This window comes from Bombus vancouverensis, chromosome 5, assembly GCF_051014615.1.
Source record: "Bombus vancouverensis nearcticus chromosome 5, iyBomVanc1_principal, whole genome shotgun sequence".
Classification (NCBI taxonomy): domain Eukaryota; kingdom Metazoa; phylum Arthropoda; class Insecta; order Hymenoptera; family Apidae; genus Bombus; species Bombus vancouverensis.
Genome location: NC_134915.1, coordinates 10,135,517 through 10,149,988, shown reverse-complemented (window position 1 = coordinate 10,149,988; position 14,472 = coordinate 10,135,517). Strand labels below are relative to the sequence as shown.

General features: G+C 38.0%; 1 protein-coding gene across 8 annotated transcripts in view; it reads left to right on the top strand.

Annotated features, from left to right (window-relative positions):
* Positions 1-12,127, top strand: part of Rim (Rab3 interacting molecule) — a 69,987-nt gene extending 57,860 nt beyond the window's left edge. For 5 of the 8 annotated variants that reach the window (XM_076618535.1, XM_076618533.1, XM_076618534.1 and 2 more), the window contains 5 exons: positions 1,800-2,010; positions 3,823-4,037; positions 4,453-4,592; positions 4,690-5,582; positions 6,571-12,127. In XM_076618535.1, the coding sequence (XP_076474650.1) occupies positions 1,800-2,010; positions 3,823-4,037; positions 4,453-4,592; positions 4,690-4,896 (773 nt within the window). In that variant the 3' untranslated portion in view covers positions 4,897-5,582; positions 6,571-12,127. The remainder of the gene's footprint in view (positions 1-1,799; positions 2,011-3,822; positions 4,038-4,452; positions 4,593-4,689; positions 5,583-6,570) is intronic. The other 3 variants (XM_076618530.1, XM_076618532.1, XM_076618531.1) reach the window with 3 other exon arrangements.
* Positions 12,128-14,472: the final 2,345 nt, after the last annotated feature.

Below are 14,472 nucleotides of genomic sequence, written 5' to 3'. Positions count from 1 at the left end.
GAGAGGCAAGAAGAACGACAGCAGCGTGATCAGTCTACGACATTTCTATGAACAACAACAACAACCATAAAACACTCAGCACATTCCTCTTTAGACAGAAGTTGTGCTTTAGAGAGGGGAGTGACGCGAAACTGTTCGTGACTATCGTTGGAAAATACTTTCTTCGACATTTTTAATAATCAAACTTCGGATTGCGATTATTTATTATTATTTAATTGTTGGGGAAAGTATTTTCGAGGTTGCACGGTCCTCCAAATAGTCGCGAAACGATTCACAAGTCACTTCCCATAGATCGTAGAGACTGTTCCTACGTAGTAGCGATACGTAACTTTTAGATGAACGTTTGCACGAGTTTCCTGAGCTGTGTAGAGCTCGATGAAGTTGTTCATCCAGTTCTATCGAGAAGAAACAGGTTGTATCTCAAGAACCTTACGTATTAGCTGCTCAAGTATATTTGTTCATGCAGGATTGTCTTATTCCTGACTTTGTAGCTAAAGCGCCGGCCAAAGATTGATGCTGGCAATACGTCGCGTTGTTTATCTGTTTTGTATAGCTTTTCAACTTCTAGATGAAACATGTGGTCAACTTGTTGCAAATCTCGATTACGATCGAGACTTACACACGACGGTAGGTAAGTTGACCACCTGATTCGTTGTCGTTTATTTTATTAGAAGCCGCTGTTGATACGTGCTTACTGGTGAAGGTTACTTCATCCACTACGGCTTTTCGTTTCTTGATGTCTTCGAGCGATGCAGTGTTCTCATGCGCATATTTCTACATATACGTGCATATATATACATGGATATACATATATCTCGATATTATTTTTGTTTTTTTTTTTATTTCTTCTTCGTTACAAAGCAAAACAGGTTCGTTGATTGTAGCACACGAGTCTTGTACATTTTGCCTGTCGACACTTATGTACTTCTCGAAAGTTCGGTGAAACGCGAGCAAATGTGAAATACTCGCTTACACCGTAGATGTTCAGAGAGAAACGAACTAGTCTTCGTAGGATTAAACCCTTCTGTACACTTCTGTGTTACACGAACACAACATGCAAATACATCTGTATGAATATACATATATATATATATATATACATAGCTGCAGCGAATTTTCCTATAGCAGAAGTATAGATGTGACGTTTTGTTGATGATACACTTACAAAAATTTAGCTTGTAACGCTTTTGCGCGCTTCTGATTGCAGGTGCGACCACACAAGAGAGTCAGAGGGCTCTTGAATTTCCGTCTGCTGTTAATCATTGTTCTATCGTATTCTTCATTCCAGAGAGCAGGAGTTTAACCCCATCGGGGAACGAGATCTTTCGCAGGCCTTGTACCACGGAATCGTCATTGATATCGTGGACTTTGAAAGACCGATTCGAGCATACAGGTCACCGAAGTCTTTTCCCACGAGCTACGTAGTAGTTAACCGAACTGAAAGCACCTTTCCTTTACTTGTCTATCTTCCAAAACCTTCATCGATTTCATTCACATAGTCAGAATTTCATCCAGGTGTACATGTGTATTCTCTCTTATCATTTCCTCGATTTTCGTTATGAGAGAAAATTCGAACGAACGGTGAGCGAAAAGAAGGAAGCGAGGGTACTGTGAGAATGAGCGAACGAAAGGGAGAGAAAGAGAGCTAGATTCGTCGTGATAAAAATAATCGAAAGAGAAACGCACGGCGACCACCTGGAGCTGGATGAAAGAGAAAAGGGCTGCGGCGGACGCGATGCGGGAATCACAATGAAAGATCATAGCTTTAGCGGTTGTTTCTTGTTTGATTTACAACGCAGAGTGCGGTATCGGCGGGATCTTCGTCGGAAGCGGTGTCGCGGAGGCACGCGCCGGTTTATCGAGCCGGAAACGCAACAGCACGCCGAGCAGCATACAGCGTTCCGAGGAGATCGTACCCTATCAACGCTTTGAATCCGGGAAACAGTCGGGATCGTTGGCCAGTGACACAGCCGGAAGTCTCAACTCGATCTCTAGTTCCGAAGGAAGCTCGTAAGTAGTGGCCTCCACCGACCGATTCTGCAGCCGGAACTGCGAGACTCCTTGCTGTCTGTCTCTTTCAAAACTTTTTCTTCTTCTCTGTCTACTCTGTCTTCTACTTTTTCAAAAACTATCTACTATCTTTCCAGCAGGGTTACTTCGTGAGCTTTAAATGTACCGAAAGGAGAATAGATCGGTAATTTCGCTGACTCAGAAATTCCGAGTGTTGGATTAACCCTGCTAATGACTCTCTGACTTCTCTGTCTGACTCTGTCTTTCCGTTTCTACTTTCACCGTGCTCCTCGGATAACCTTTTTATTGTTTACTGCACAGGAGATCGCGATACGTGAAACGTGGATCGTTTTGTCTTTCGACGTGTGATTGAGCTGATGTGTATGCCCAGCATTGATGTTTTGCTCATTCATGCTTTTTACCCCTTCCTTCTTTTTACACCCATATCATTTTCCTTTGTACCGACAAGCGATTCTTTTATCCCTTGGTTGATGTAATTAGTCGTGAAAAAAGGAGGAACTTGGAAGAACCAGATATGGAAGCACATCATAAGAATGTCTCATATTTTCTGTTCCTTAATTCTTCGTTTTAAGTTTCGTTTATTTCGTATTTTATATATCGATGTATTATCAATGTCTCTTGATGCTGTTATCATATTTTCCTTTGTCAATGTTATCGTCGTCTTGGCTTACTGCTTGGCTAAATAATCGTCAAAGCACCACTGTATGTGAACCACGCACACACACTCTGTGTATATATGTGTTTCCATCATTGTAAATCATTTCCCTTGTCCACCTACCACAGATATTTCTATCCATAAAATCCTACATATTCCATCTTAAATATATGACCGTAGAATTATCTATATCTACGAATCCCGAATATTCTGGTAAACGTTATTTTTCAACGATCAAGCGCAGTGTACATATAATATATCCCGACTAATTCTTTACTCCTAAAAAAATTATCAGGATAACACACAAAAAGGTTAATGTAATAGAAATAAAACGACCCCAACGTCCTACACTAAATTCTTTCATTTCATACGATATAGCAACAAGGACGATAAAGCGTTCCAGTAAATAGGGGCAGATTTTAGACAATAAGACAGCAAAAGGTAATCCTGAACCGTAAGTTAAGAACAATTATTCTGGATTAAGTATCAAAGAAGCATGAATAGACATAGTACAATTAGTCGATTCAACAATAATCAGAAACTACACGTAACCGTAAGTGGTAGACGTACTATGACAAAGGAGACAGCTGATTATTGTTGGAGGATATTATACTTGGTATGGTAACTCGCTCATAGAATGGTCTGCATGCACCGACAGCCTGCTACGTTCTCCAACCTTACAGTTTTCTTCGTACACTATATATATTTACTCGCTACACCAACACTATACTCGCAGCGTGAGTTCTTCTTGTCTAAAATTGAATGAGGTGTGCTCTCTCTTTCCGCACTTCCGTCGAAGACTTGCGAGAATCGTCCCTCGCTCCCGCGGAACGATCTCTTAACGATTCGTTTATTTAATCCCTTCCCTTTTACGTTCGATCGTCATCAACTCGATTAAACTAACGAACTGAAGAAAGTATCGATACGAACGATTAATCATAATCTATCGATGAATACATACACACACGTATATATATGTATATCATCGATTTACGATGTTGTGAATCGAACTTCCCTCGAAATTTTCTGTTAGCCCCGTTTGTCCTATATTTTATTTTCAATTTTTACCCTGAATTTTACTGACATACTTCAGAGACCTTCATCGATCACTAAACGTTTGATTTTGGGAACTGCAGTTGGTCTCCCAGTCTACGAATGACAGGCGAAACCGGCCAACTGAGAGATTTCATCGAAGATCTTGGGCCTGGCCAAGTGGTCGGAAGGCAGGCACTTGGTGCTCGCTGCCTTGGCGAGATCCAGCTTTCGCTCACCCAGAAGAAAGGCTACCTTGAAGTGGAGGTCATACGTGCCAAAGATCTTAAACCGAAGCAGGGCACTAAAGCCATTCCAGGTTCGTTGCCAATCCTTGCACTGGTTCTATTTGTGCCGGGGGCCTTTCTAATACTAGAACTACCGATGACTAAGATATAAAACTAAGGCGCAAAAGCAAGCTAATCGTGTATGAAAAAATACGTATATTTCAATAATGCACTAATAAATTCAATAACGCACCGATATAAATTTATAAAATTTACTAGCGAAGAAATATATAGCGCAAGAGAAAAGGTAAGTCTTTATCCACGTACTCTACACATTTAAGATCAAAGAAAATCTCTAAAATTTACTCGTGTAAATATATAAAATTTCTCTAAAAAATTACGAATTTTACTGGTTCTAGTATTAGCAACCCTTCCACAATTTTTGAGAACACTGATCCAGTAAATTGAATTACCATCTATCAGTTGTGACTTTTTCCACTATTTTAGCTTCCTACGTGAAAGTTTACTTGGTGAACGGAAAGAAGTGTATCGCGAAAGCGAAAACAATGGCAGCCAGAAAAACGTTGGACCCGTTCTACCAGCAGTCGTTAGCCTTTAGAGAAAATTGCCGGGGTTGTATACTGCAGGTATTTAATTATAAATTACTTTCGTTTTATTTCTGTCAAGATTCTAGTCGGTTTAGAATATCGATTTATCGGTTTTGTGTCTTTTACGTGATTCTAGGTAACAGTGTGGGGTGATTACGGCCGATTAGAAGGGAGAAAAGTGTTCATGGGCATTGCGCAGATCGTGTTGGACGAACTGAACCTCAATGAGATGGTGTTCGGGTGGTATAAGCTGTTTGGCAACATATCCCTGGTCAGTGGACCTCCATCCTTAGCTTTATCCCGTCGATCCTCGGCCACGTCCTTAGAGTCCTTTAAGATTTAAAGAACTCTTCCATCTAGTATTCTCTTTACGTGTAATCCGACGGTGGCTCGAGCTTCTTTTAATTCCCGGCGGAAAGAGTAAGAAAAAAGCCAAAAAAAAAAAGAAGGTATCGAGTCTATTCTTAATCGCGTTTGTCCATATAACGTATACATTTCCTTTTTAAAAGTGAATCCATATATAATAGTTGTTTGCAAATATTCAAAGATCGTTTAAAGAAGAATAAAACGCGTACATTATAAGTAAAATTGACAAAGATTTTCATGGAGATTTCTCGCGATACATGTCCGTTCCATTGTTCCCCATTGTAAAGATATTCGTGTATTAACGTTCGAAATTCGAGTACGATTTATCGATAGACCGTCGGCTCTGAATACGGTAAAAGAAAAGTCAGTTACGATCGATGTCAGTAACGAGAAGAACTATATAATATAGAGAGAGAAGAGTTTGCGTGGCTATATTGGGCAAGTGAGTTCGTGTTGTTGAACAAAACGAGAAAAGTGTGTTTTATTTGCAAGGTAACCGCGAGAATGGGAAAAGTGTGAAAGGTCGTACGAGAGGACATGTCTTTCTAGAAACACCACTAGCACATCACATATCATGTACGGCATATCAGATGAGCCACTAGTCTTTATGTAGACTAGAAGTAGAGATAGCAGCCATGTTCCTGGAGCGCCAGATAGTTTTAGGTACGCACTGAGATCAACGCATCGTTCCTAAATAATTGATTCGAACGATTTCACGTGGATACTTGACCCCATAGTTATTTCATATTCTCCAACCTCCGTAAAAAGTTTGAGAAGCTTAAATTGACTGAAGTATTTTTGAAGTATCCACGTGAAGTCTATGGACGTGTGTTGTTAAAAATTCCCCTTGTGTCTTCGTTTTACACTGAAATTACCCTATTGCCTTCTAAATTCTCTGTCTTGGTGGCCAACTTGTTCCTCGACGGCAACGAAGTGACGATAATTCAATGACGAACACGCGCCAAACATTCTGCCGATCCAGAATCGAAACTTCGTCGCCGTTTCTCTGTCTTTTTATCCGTTTGTTTCTCTGAGCATTCGCCAATTCGTACAACTCTTTCAGCTCGTTTTTTTCGTCTAAATTTTTTACTGCGAAATACCTGTGTCTGTTCTCCTGAAAGTGTCACTTCGCAATCTCTCGCTGTTCTTTCTTTTCCTTTTCTTTTTCCATTATACTCGCAGCCACGAGTATCTGTAGACAACCTGATATTGCTTGATTACGTGTGTTACTTTGTTAATCTGGAATTCTGCACAGTATTGCACTTCTATTTCGCAACCTCTTTCAACAATTTTCATTCCAATGTGGAGGAACCTGCCCGATTTTGTAAAATAAATGTCTCGTTGAAAAAAAAAAAAGATATGCAAGGTAAGTCTGCCGTATTCGGAGTCCCTTGTTCAAGTTTTCTTCAATGTTTCCTAAAAATATCAAGGATGCCAACGATCCAAAGTGATATACCGAGTGATATCCCAAAAAATGCAACACCTCTTCTCCCAATCTGAATTCTTATTTTTAACTGTGTACATACGACTTGTAGTTATTTCCATCGTTAATCTACTTCTCATTGTTCCTCTTATATGCGATGTTTCTATGGATATTACTGCACCTGGAATCGAACGCTCGACTGATCTGTACCTTTCGTTTCCTTTACAGTGAAAGCAACGCAGAGATACTCGATACAAGATCGATACGAATTTCAACGTGGTGTGCTATGAGAAAGGGGTGCCGAACGGTGTTTCGATGTTCGATGTTGAAGTGAAACGAAGAACGAGAAAAGCAGTGAAGTGGTGAAATTTGTTGACAATGGTAAACGTCGTAACGAACGGTGATGTGACGCGAACATTATGAATCATCGTCACGAACCATTAACGAAATTTTAAGTAATATTACCGTTTCGCGTATTCGCGATAGACATTTCAAATAATATTTGTACATAATTTAGGACGCTCCAAGTGTTGACGCCAGTGACGATTTTCAGAAATACAACAAAAAAAGACAGTCGCATTTAAAGAACAATCAAATGAACAAATTAAAAAGCAAAAAGATATATTGAAAGAAGAAAAACAACAGATAAATATACTTGGAACTCGTTGTCAAAGTTTTTAGCCATCATCGTCAAGAGAGCGAGAGAGAGGGAGAGAGAGAGAGAGAGAAAGAGAGAGAGAGAGAGAGAAAGGAAGAGAAAGAGAGAGAGAGAGAGCGTATATTATTTATTGTAAATATTATAACAATGATATATATACATATATATGAATTCGCGATACGTATGCGCGTAGGTGTTTACAAAATGATGAACAATTGCCTTGACCGTCGCGTTCTCGTTGTCCCGTTACCCTCGCGATTTCGAGCATCGCGGCACCACCCGCGCTCCATATTGATTTTTACTACCACGATCAAGAAAATAGAGCTCGAGACGAAGAAAACATTCTTGTGTCGCGTTTGATCCGTCGAAATCGGCCGCGAATTCGAAGGCGTCGCGAGGCGAACGGGAACGAGGCCGAGAAATATCATGAATTAGCGAATTGTTGTTGAACGTTAAAGTAGCCCATCTTCAACTATTTTGCGCGAGAGAGTACGTGTGCGTGTGTGCGTGAGAAAGAAGGAGAGAAGTGAAGTGCTAACTATATCGACTGTCGTATATTGTGATTCTGTTAGTTTTTATTTAATTGTCGAAAAACCTCACGAATCGGATGTTTACGCGTAAGGGGACAGCCGTGTACGATTTAGAATCTTTTATTCTCTTTATCAACTTGCACTCGACTTTCAACGGAACGCTCGTTTTTTTAACGTGAATATTTACTGAACGAACCGCCCACGTAATTCTTGCATACAGCGGACACGACGTCCGTGATATTCGCGTCTCGTTTCGTCGCGGGACTCGCCGCGGAAACCGTGTACCGCGCGATACACACTGCTGACGAACCTTTCGGGAAAGGAAGCGTGAAACGACGCTCGACCTCGGGCAACGAACGAGGCGAACGATCGTGAAACTCACAATCGATTTTATATCTCTTAATTCTCATGTTATGTGTTCGATCTTTGTCTGTGCATTTGTCTGGTCACTTGTGAACACAATTCGATGAGCATGCACGTGTACGTAGAAAATATCTATAGCATTAAACACTTGATTAACGAACGTGATTTTCTTTTCGCTGATTGTGCTTGCAACATGTAAATTCTCTTTACAAGGAAAAAAAGAAAAGAAAGGAAAGAAAAGTGGGAATAGAGAAAGAATAACCGGGGAAAAGGACGAGAAAAAGAATCATTGATTACAAAGACAAATAGGAAAAAGGGGAATTACTCGAGTCGAAGATTAGAAATAACCTGCGAATTTAACTGCTTCGAACAAGATACTAATACGCTCTGCTTTTGGATTGCACGTATACATTCAGTAAGAAATACAATTACCTGTGGTCGTCCATTTTTATCACGAGAAATTGAGTTCGTTCCCTTACATCGCTTCACTTCTCGTTTGTTACTCTTTAAAAGGTACTCTCCTTGGATATTGATCGACGTCACTGAAATAGAGTCACCGTTTTTCTTTCGGAGATACCGCAGAATAGCTACTTTGATACCATGCTGGGGTTTAAAATTTGCCAACGAATTAAATTTTTTTTAAATACTAATATCTCCTTTTCTTTATGATGCTCAAATAGAACATTTCAGATATTAAAATTAGAATTTCCAAGTTTTTCTAAGTCAGTGACTTCGACATCGATATCTTGAAATTGTCTACGCTTATAAAATTCGCTGTCACGCTACTGTGCTTTCAATTTTCTCGCGACGATTCTCATTTTCTTCTTGTCATTGCACTCTGCCATATTATCCACTATCGCCACGCGAAATTTCTACAAAATTCTACAGAATCGAAAGCAAGAGCAGAACAGTGAAACGTAATCACGATATAAGGGCTTAGCTTCGAGAATGAAACAGAGACGAGACGGACGAAATAGTGAGAAACTCGATTATTTTGCGGCGAATTCTATAGATAGGAGGAACCATCTGGTAACCGGGTAATCGATCGACCATTATTACGTGGAGAATGTATAAAAAAAGAGGCGATATCTTATCATATCTATAACATGCTTGAATTAGTGGACAGAACGTGCAGCATGGGAATAAAAAAAAGAAGCTTTTTTACTCGTGGAGATAAAAAAAAAGATACAACCCAAACGTAGAGCTCTATCAGACGCGACGGCGTGTAATGTAAACTATCAAGTGACGAAACGAAGAAAAAAATTACTATTGTAAGACAATTTCTAAATAAAACATTTTGCAAGTGCATGACTTATATTAGTAGGCTCTTGGAACAATGACTACATAATTAATCACACAGCAAAGTATAAACTCTGTATTAGTGGCTAACACTTGATAAGGGGAAAAAATATACAAGACGAATTATGTAATACGTTCAGTTTGTAATCCGCTGGTTACTTGCAGTTGTAAGATCCTTCGCGAAATTTGTTCGACCTTTATGTCGTTGGAATTACTACCATTTTTTTCTTTTATTAATTTATATTTCATTCGTAAATGAAATGATAGCGTATAAAAATTCAATTCGATGAAATTAAAGTAGCTTAAACCTTTTTATTCTCTCCTTTAATATTTGTTATAGCATATTTGTTATGTGGTAAAATTGCACGAAAAAGTTTCGCGAAGATCTTATCGTTGCGATACTATTAACGCTTACGATATAAAATACTGCATATCCTATACAAACGTAGGACCTTTATAATTAGTAGCCGGTTTTAAGAAATTCTAAACGAGAGAAAGAGCAAAAGAGCAAGGGAAAAGAAAACGGGTTTACTTTAATATAATAACATTGATAAAGTAATTCGGAGAACTATGACAAGAACATCGGCAAATTCACGTAGGAAATTGCGCTAGAAATTTTGAAGGGAGTCAAAAGCGAAAACCAGCTGGCTAGATGTGAAGTATGATAAATCAGATATATTGTGTTTCATTTAACGTAATTTTGATCTAATTTCTACCTTGACTTTCTTCGCAGCATCAATTTGTTATTTGCTATTTGTTTATTTGAGTATCTTTTAAATTATTTTATTAAAAAATATGTTCAATAAAAGAAAAGAAAATTCTATTTTCTCTAAACTAAAATGTGATAAGCGCATAACTTATTTACCATTTGCTTTGAAAATCGTCAAGTGTTGCTGAAGAAAAACAATGCAAGTGGACGAACAACGCGAAGGGAGCCAAGGTGAAGCTTGTTAATTTTCACACTCTTGCCATGCCCATTTGTACATAGGCATGCTCAATCTTAGGATCGAACACGCATCGTGAATCACATATATATTATATATACACATATACATATAAATAGTATTAACTACGGAAACGAACAAATTAATATCCAACTTTGTACCTATATACTTACAAATTAACTTAAACGAAAACGAAAAAGAGGGTTGGAAGGGAGATAAAAAAAAAGAAAGGAAATACTTTCGAACAAATATAATCGAGTCGAATAAAAAACAATGGCTGATACGAGATAGAAGGGGGCGTCATATTGAGAAAAAAAAGAGAAAATAAATTAAATGCAAAGTGAGATAGAATGAGTAAATAATAAGAATTACACGGAATGCAGAAAATCTGAGAGCCAAGGGGTACCACTTTTGTCAAATTTAGAGAGCCAATTTAGGTTTACGATTATGATATAGGATATGCGAGGAAGAACGAGTGCGAGAACAGAAAGAAAGAAAGAAAGAAAGGAGAAGCAGGGAAACAAGACAAAAAACAGAGGGACATTGTCAACGATTTCTTTACAATGAAATTCATTACTTACTTAAAAAATTCGTAGAGACGATCCAGCGTAGCATAGAAGTGTTTCTGTAATCGCGTCGAACGGTATCTCGATCGATCGCGTGCCTCGAATTCGTCACATTTACACTGAATTTCGGCAAAGTCGTGCACAAACGAACATGTAATAATCGCACTGAATAAGATCGTTTCGACGGAACTCAGGAATACTTAAATAGACATTTGTCAAATGACTCAATCACGCGACTTCCGGATACATACCTCTGATTCACGTAGTCTGCCGCGAGTGTCGCTCGCGACGTAATCGACGCACGCTATTGATCGTACGATCACGCGGACACCGATTCTCGAATATCGATGAGGCAAACTTCATACCGTTCGAATAGCGCGCGTTTTACCGCCCGAAACGGTTTCTAATTTATCTGTACGAGATGAAATCTGTCCGGATTTATTTCGAAAAGGAACACGGAGGAGTACGGGCGAGAGAGCGAGGAAGAAAGAAAGGCAGAGAGCGAGGAAGAGAGAAAGGTAGAGAGCGAGGAAGAGAGAAAGGCGGAGAGCTAGGACGAGAGAAAGGCAGAGAGCAAGGACGAGAGAAAGGCAGAGAGCGTGGGATATCACGAGAAAAAAAGGTGCGTCATTTTCGTTAAAAAAAGATGAGAGAGAGAGAAAGAGAGAGAGAGAGAGAGAACAAAAAAAAGGATAAAGAGATACAAAGGCGAAAAGAATTTAAACAATACGATTAGACAACGTTCCGTGGGAAAACAAAAAGAACTCGGCCGGGAACTCCTCCGACGATTTCTTTTTCTTTCGTCCCCGGTGAAATGTCTGGGATCGATACGGAATCGGGTACAGATCCCTCACGTGAAACCGTTTTTAATCCTAGTTCTGTATATATCACTGGTTCGGCCAACCGGTAATAAAAAAAGAAAAAAAATTTTCGAAATGCAGCACTGCTACGATTCGAGGAGTTCATGGCGGGATCTACGCGGAATGAATTAATATAAAGCGTTAGTGACTGTATCCAGTATAATATATCTGATAAAAGATACCCCTGATGCCAGACATGGCGTGTGACAATAAAGTGATTCAATGATCTCGTCGCATTTCAATCGCAGCCACCTTTTACGATACACAGGCCCACACTTATATATATACACACACATACACACATATATATACATATATACACACATGCAGCATACACACACACACACACACACACACACACACACGAGACACTGCATATAGACATGTATATTTTAAACGCAAAACGAGAACGTTTTTTTTGTAAAGTACGAGACGACACCGCCGGAATTCAACGATCACGATGTGTGAAAGAAAGTATCTCATCGTTTTCCGATTAACTCGTTATTCCGCTGTTAATTGATAATGTCAGTAATATTTTTAACAAAATAAAGCTACCTTATTCAAAGCTGAGAGAACGACTCCTTTAAAAATACCTATCGTTCTTGAAATTTCCATTCTGATATGTTCTTTTCTAAGATTCTTTTTTGTTTTAATTCTCTCTCCCTCTTCCCTTCTAAATCCCATTTTCTGTTAATATAAAGCAACACTCAAAACTATATTTAGAAAGACATTGAGTTATAAAATTTGAATTTGTATTTAAAGATTCCATGCACAATTTGTTTTACCTGTTTATTAGCGCGTTATATCGGTATTAGTGATTACGTGTCCGTTAGCGATTACGATAAAAATACACAAAATGTGTTGAACAAAAAGAATAACTATATAATAAGAGCAATAATTATATGTACCAAGTTAGACCTGACATCTTACGGAATTTCTGCGTAGTATCGGTACTAGCGAATGAAGTGAAATGAGATATGCCTTGACACTTGCAATTCAATAAAGAATAAAAATCCATTGACTAAATGCAGGATAAATCTGACATTATGTTGTATTGTATTGTACTGTAGTTATTGAACAAAATGACAACATCAGCCTTTAAGTGATGAGTTTATTGGTTAAATACAGAGGTTATGTACAATTTATCACAGACGAAGTACAGAATAGACATGCAATGCCTTTTCGTGTCCTACGTTTTGGGGATCACTCTTTACCATTTTCGTGTCACATGCGACGTTATTGATTCAGTATAGTACTGGTTTGAATTAAAATTAAAGTCTTATATGGAATTATAAATAAAACATAGAACGTCCTATAATCCCAAGGAAGTATGGAATTTTATACTCTTACAATATTTCAGTAAGTATTACAAATTATCGAAATAATGAAATATTGTATATCTATTATGTACATTGCACTTATACATTACATAGTATTAAAATAATACATAACTGTACGATAATAGTTAAATAATGTAATCAATTAATACTTCCAATTAAATTAAAAAATAGAAGTTTCAAATTGTAATTTCACATATCTCAAACATGAAAATGTGAATTTTCGAACGTTTTAAATTTTCATCTTTGTATTCTCGAATTGATTATTAATTACATATTATCAAGTATAGCTAGTCTGACTCAGAAACTCGCAACATAATTTATCGATAATCCAAAAAGTTAAATTACGTTCAATGAAAGCAGTACTTATTAAAAACAGTAAAAGATAAAAATGAAAATAGAAAAAAGATCATCGAAATCTTGTTTCACAAATATACTAAAACTAAGGCTTAAAACTAACTTCGCCACTTAAAATTAAGTCTTCAAATTCAGGCTTAAGAGTAAAATTGAAAAACTAAAACTTGAAACAATGAATAAGTTCTCCGTTGTCCCTAAAATTAACTTAATCTAGAATTACAACTAAAACCTATCTGAAAGTATAGCTGAACTAAAGGTAGATATTAGATAGATATTAATCTAAGGTGCATTATTACATTCGAGAAAAATTTTAAAACTAAAACTGTAAACACTTTGTCAAATTAATTATTCTATTTAGTAATTTAATATTTAAAAGGATTATATGAAAAGTTTTCATTTTTTCGTTCTAAATTCAAAACAGTGCATCTTTGTAGAAAAGGCGATCACAATAAACTTAGCCTACACATATTTATCCTGAAATCTCAATTAAAATTAAAACGCGCGTATCCCACGATGCTCATGTGATATCCCGCCCCACGACGGGTGCTAATAATTTACTAAGGTATATCTTTCTTATTTTTAATTGAAGCTAAGACGCACTCATCTCACGATGTCTTTGCGATATCCATTTGAAAAAGAATATTGGATGGCTTAAACTAGACTATATTAGCGTAGTTTTTAGCTTGATATTGATTAATCAACTGATTAATTTTTGGAAAACAATGCCAATTATCAGATCTCACCACGGGGAGGTGACTACGCACGAGACCCGCCCATGAGTTATTTAACATTTGGAGTTTGGGCATTTTGTAAACGCACCTCTACTTAACAAAACGCGATTATTCATTATCGCAACGCTAACTGTTTCGACCACTCGCGGAGAGACGCGATCGCGAGGAAGCACGCCAACGGGAGTCGTAAATTCCCGTTACGATTAGATAATCGATGCCACGAAATGATCGATCCCCTATTTCGATTAGGATAATAGAGGTGGTTAATTGAATATGACACTGAGATAAGAAGTTATAACTCGTAGTTTATTCCAACAACTTTGTGAAGAAGATAGTTACGCTGTATGTATAAGATAAGTGAGTGACTGATCTTCGGGTGTAAACCCGGTCGAAGGATGTTGACTGTTCGAAAGATGGAAAATCAGTGAGGTTCGGTGATGATGCTGTGGCGGAGGAAAGCTAAGGATGGGTGTGTCTAGCGCACG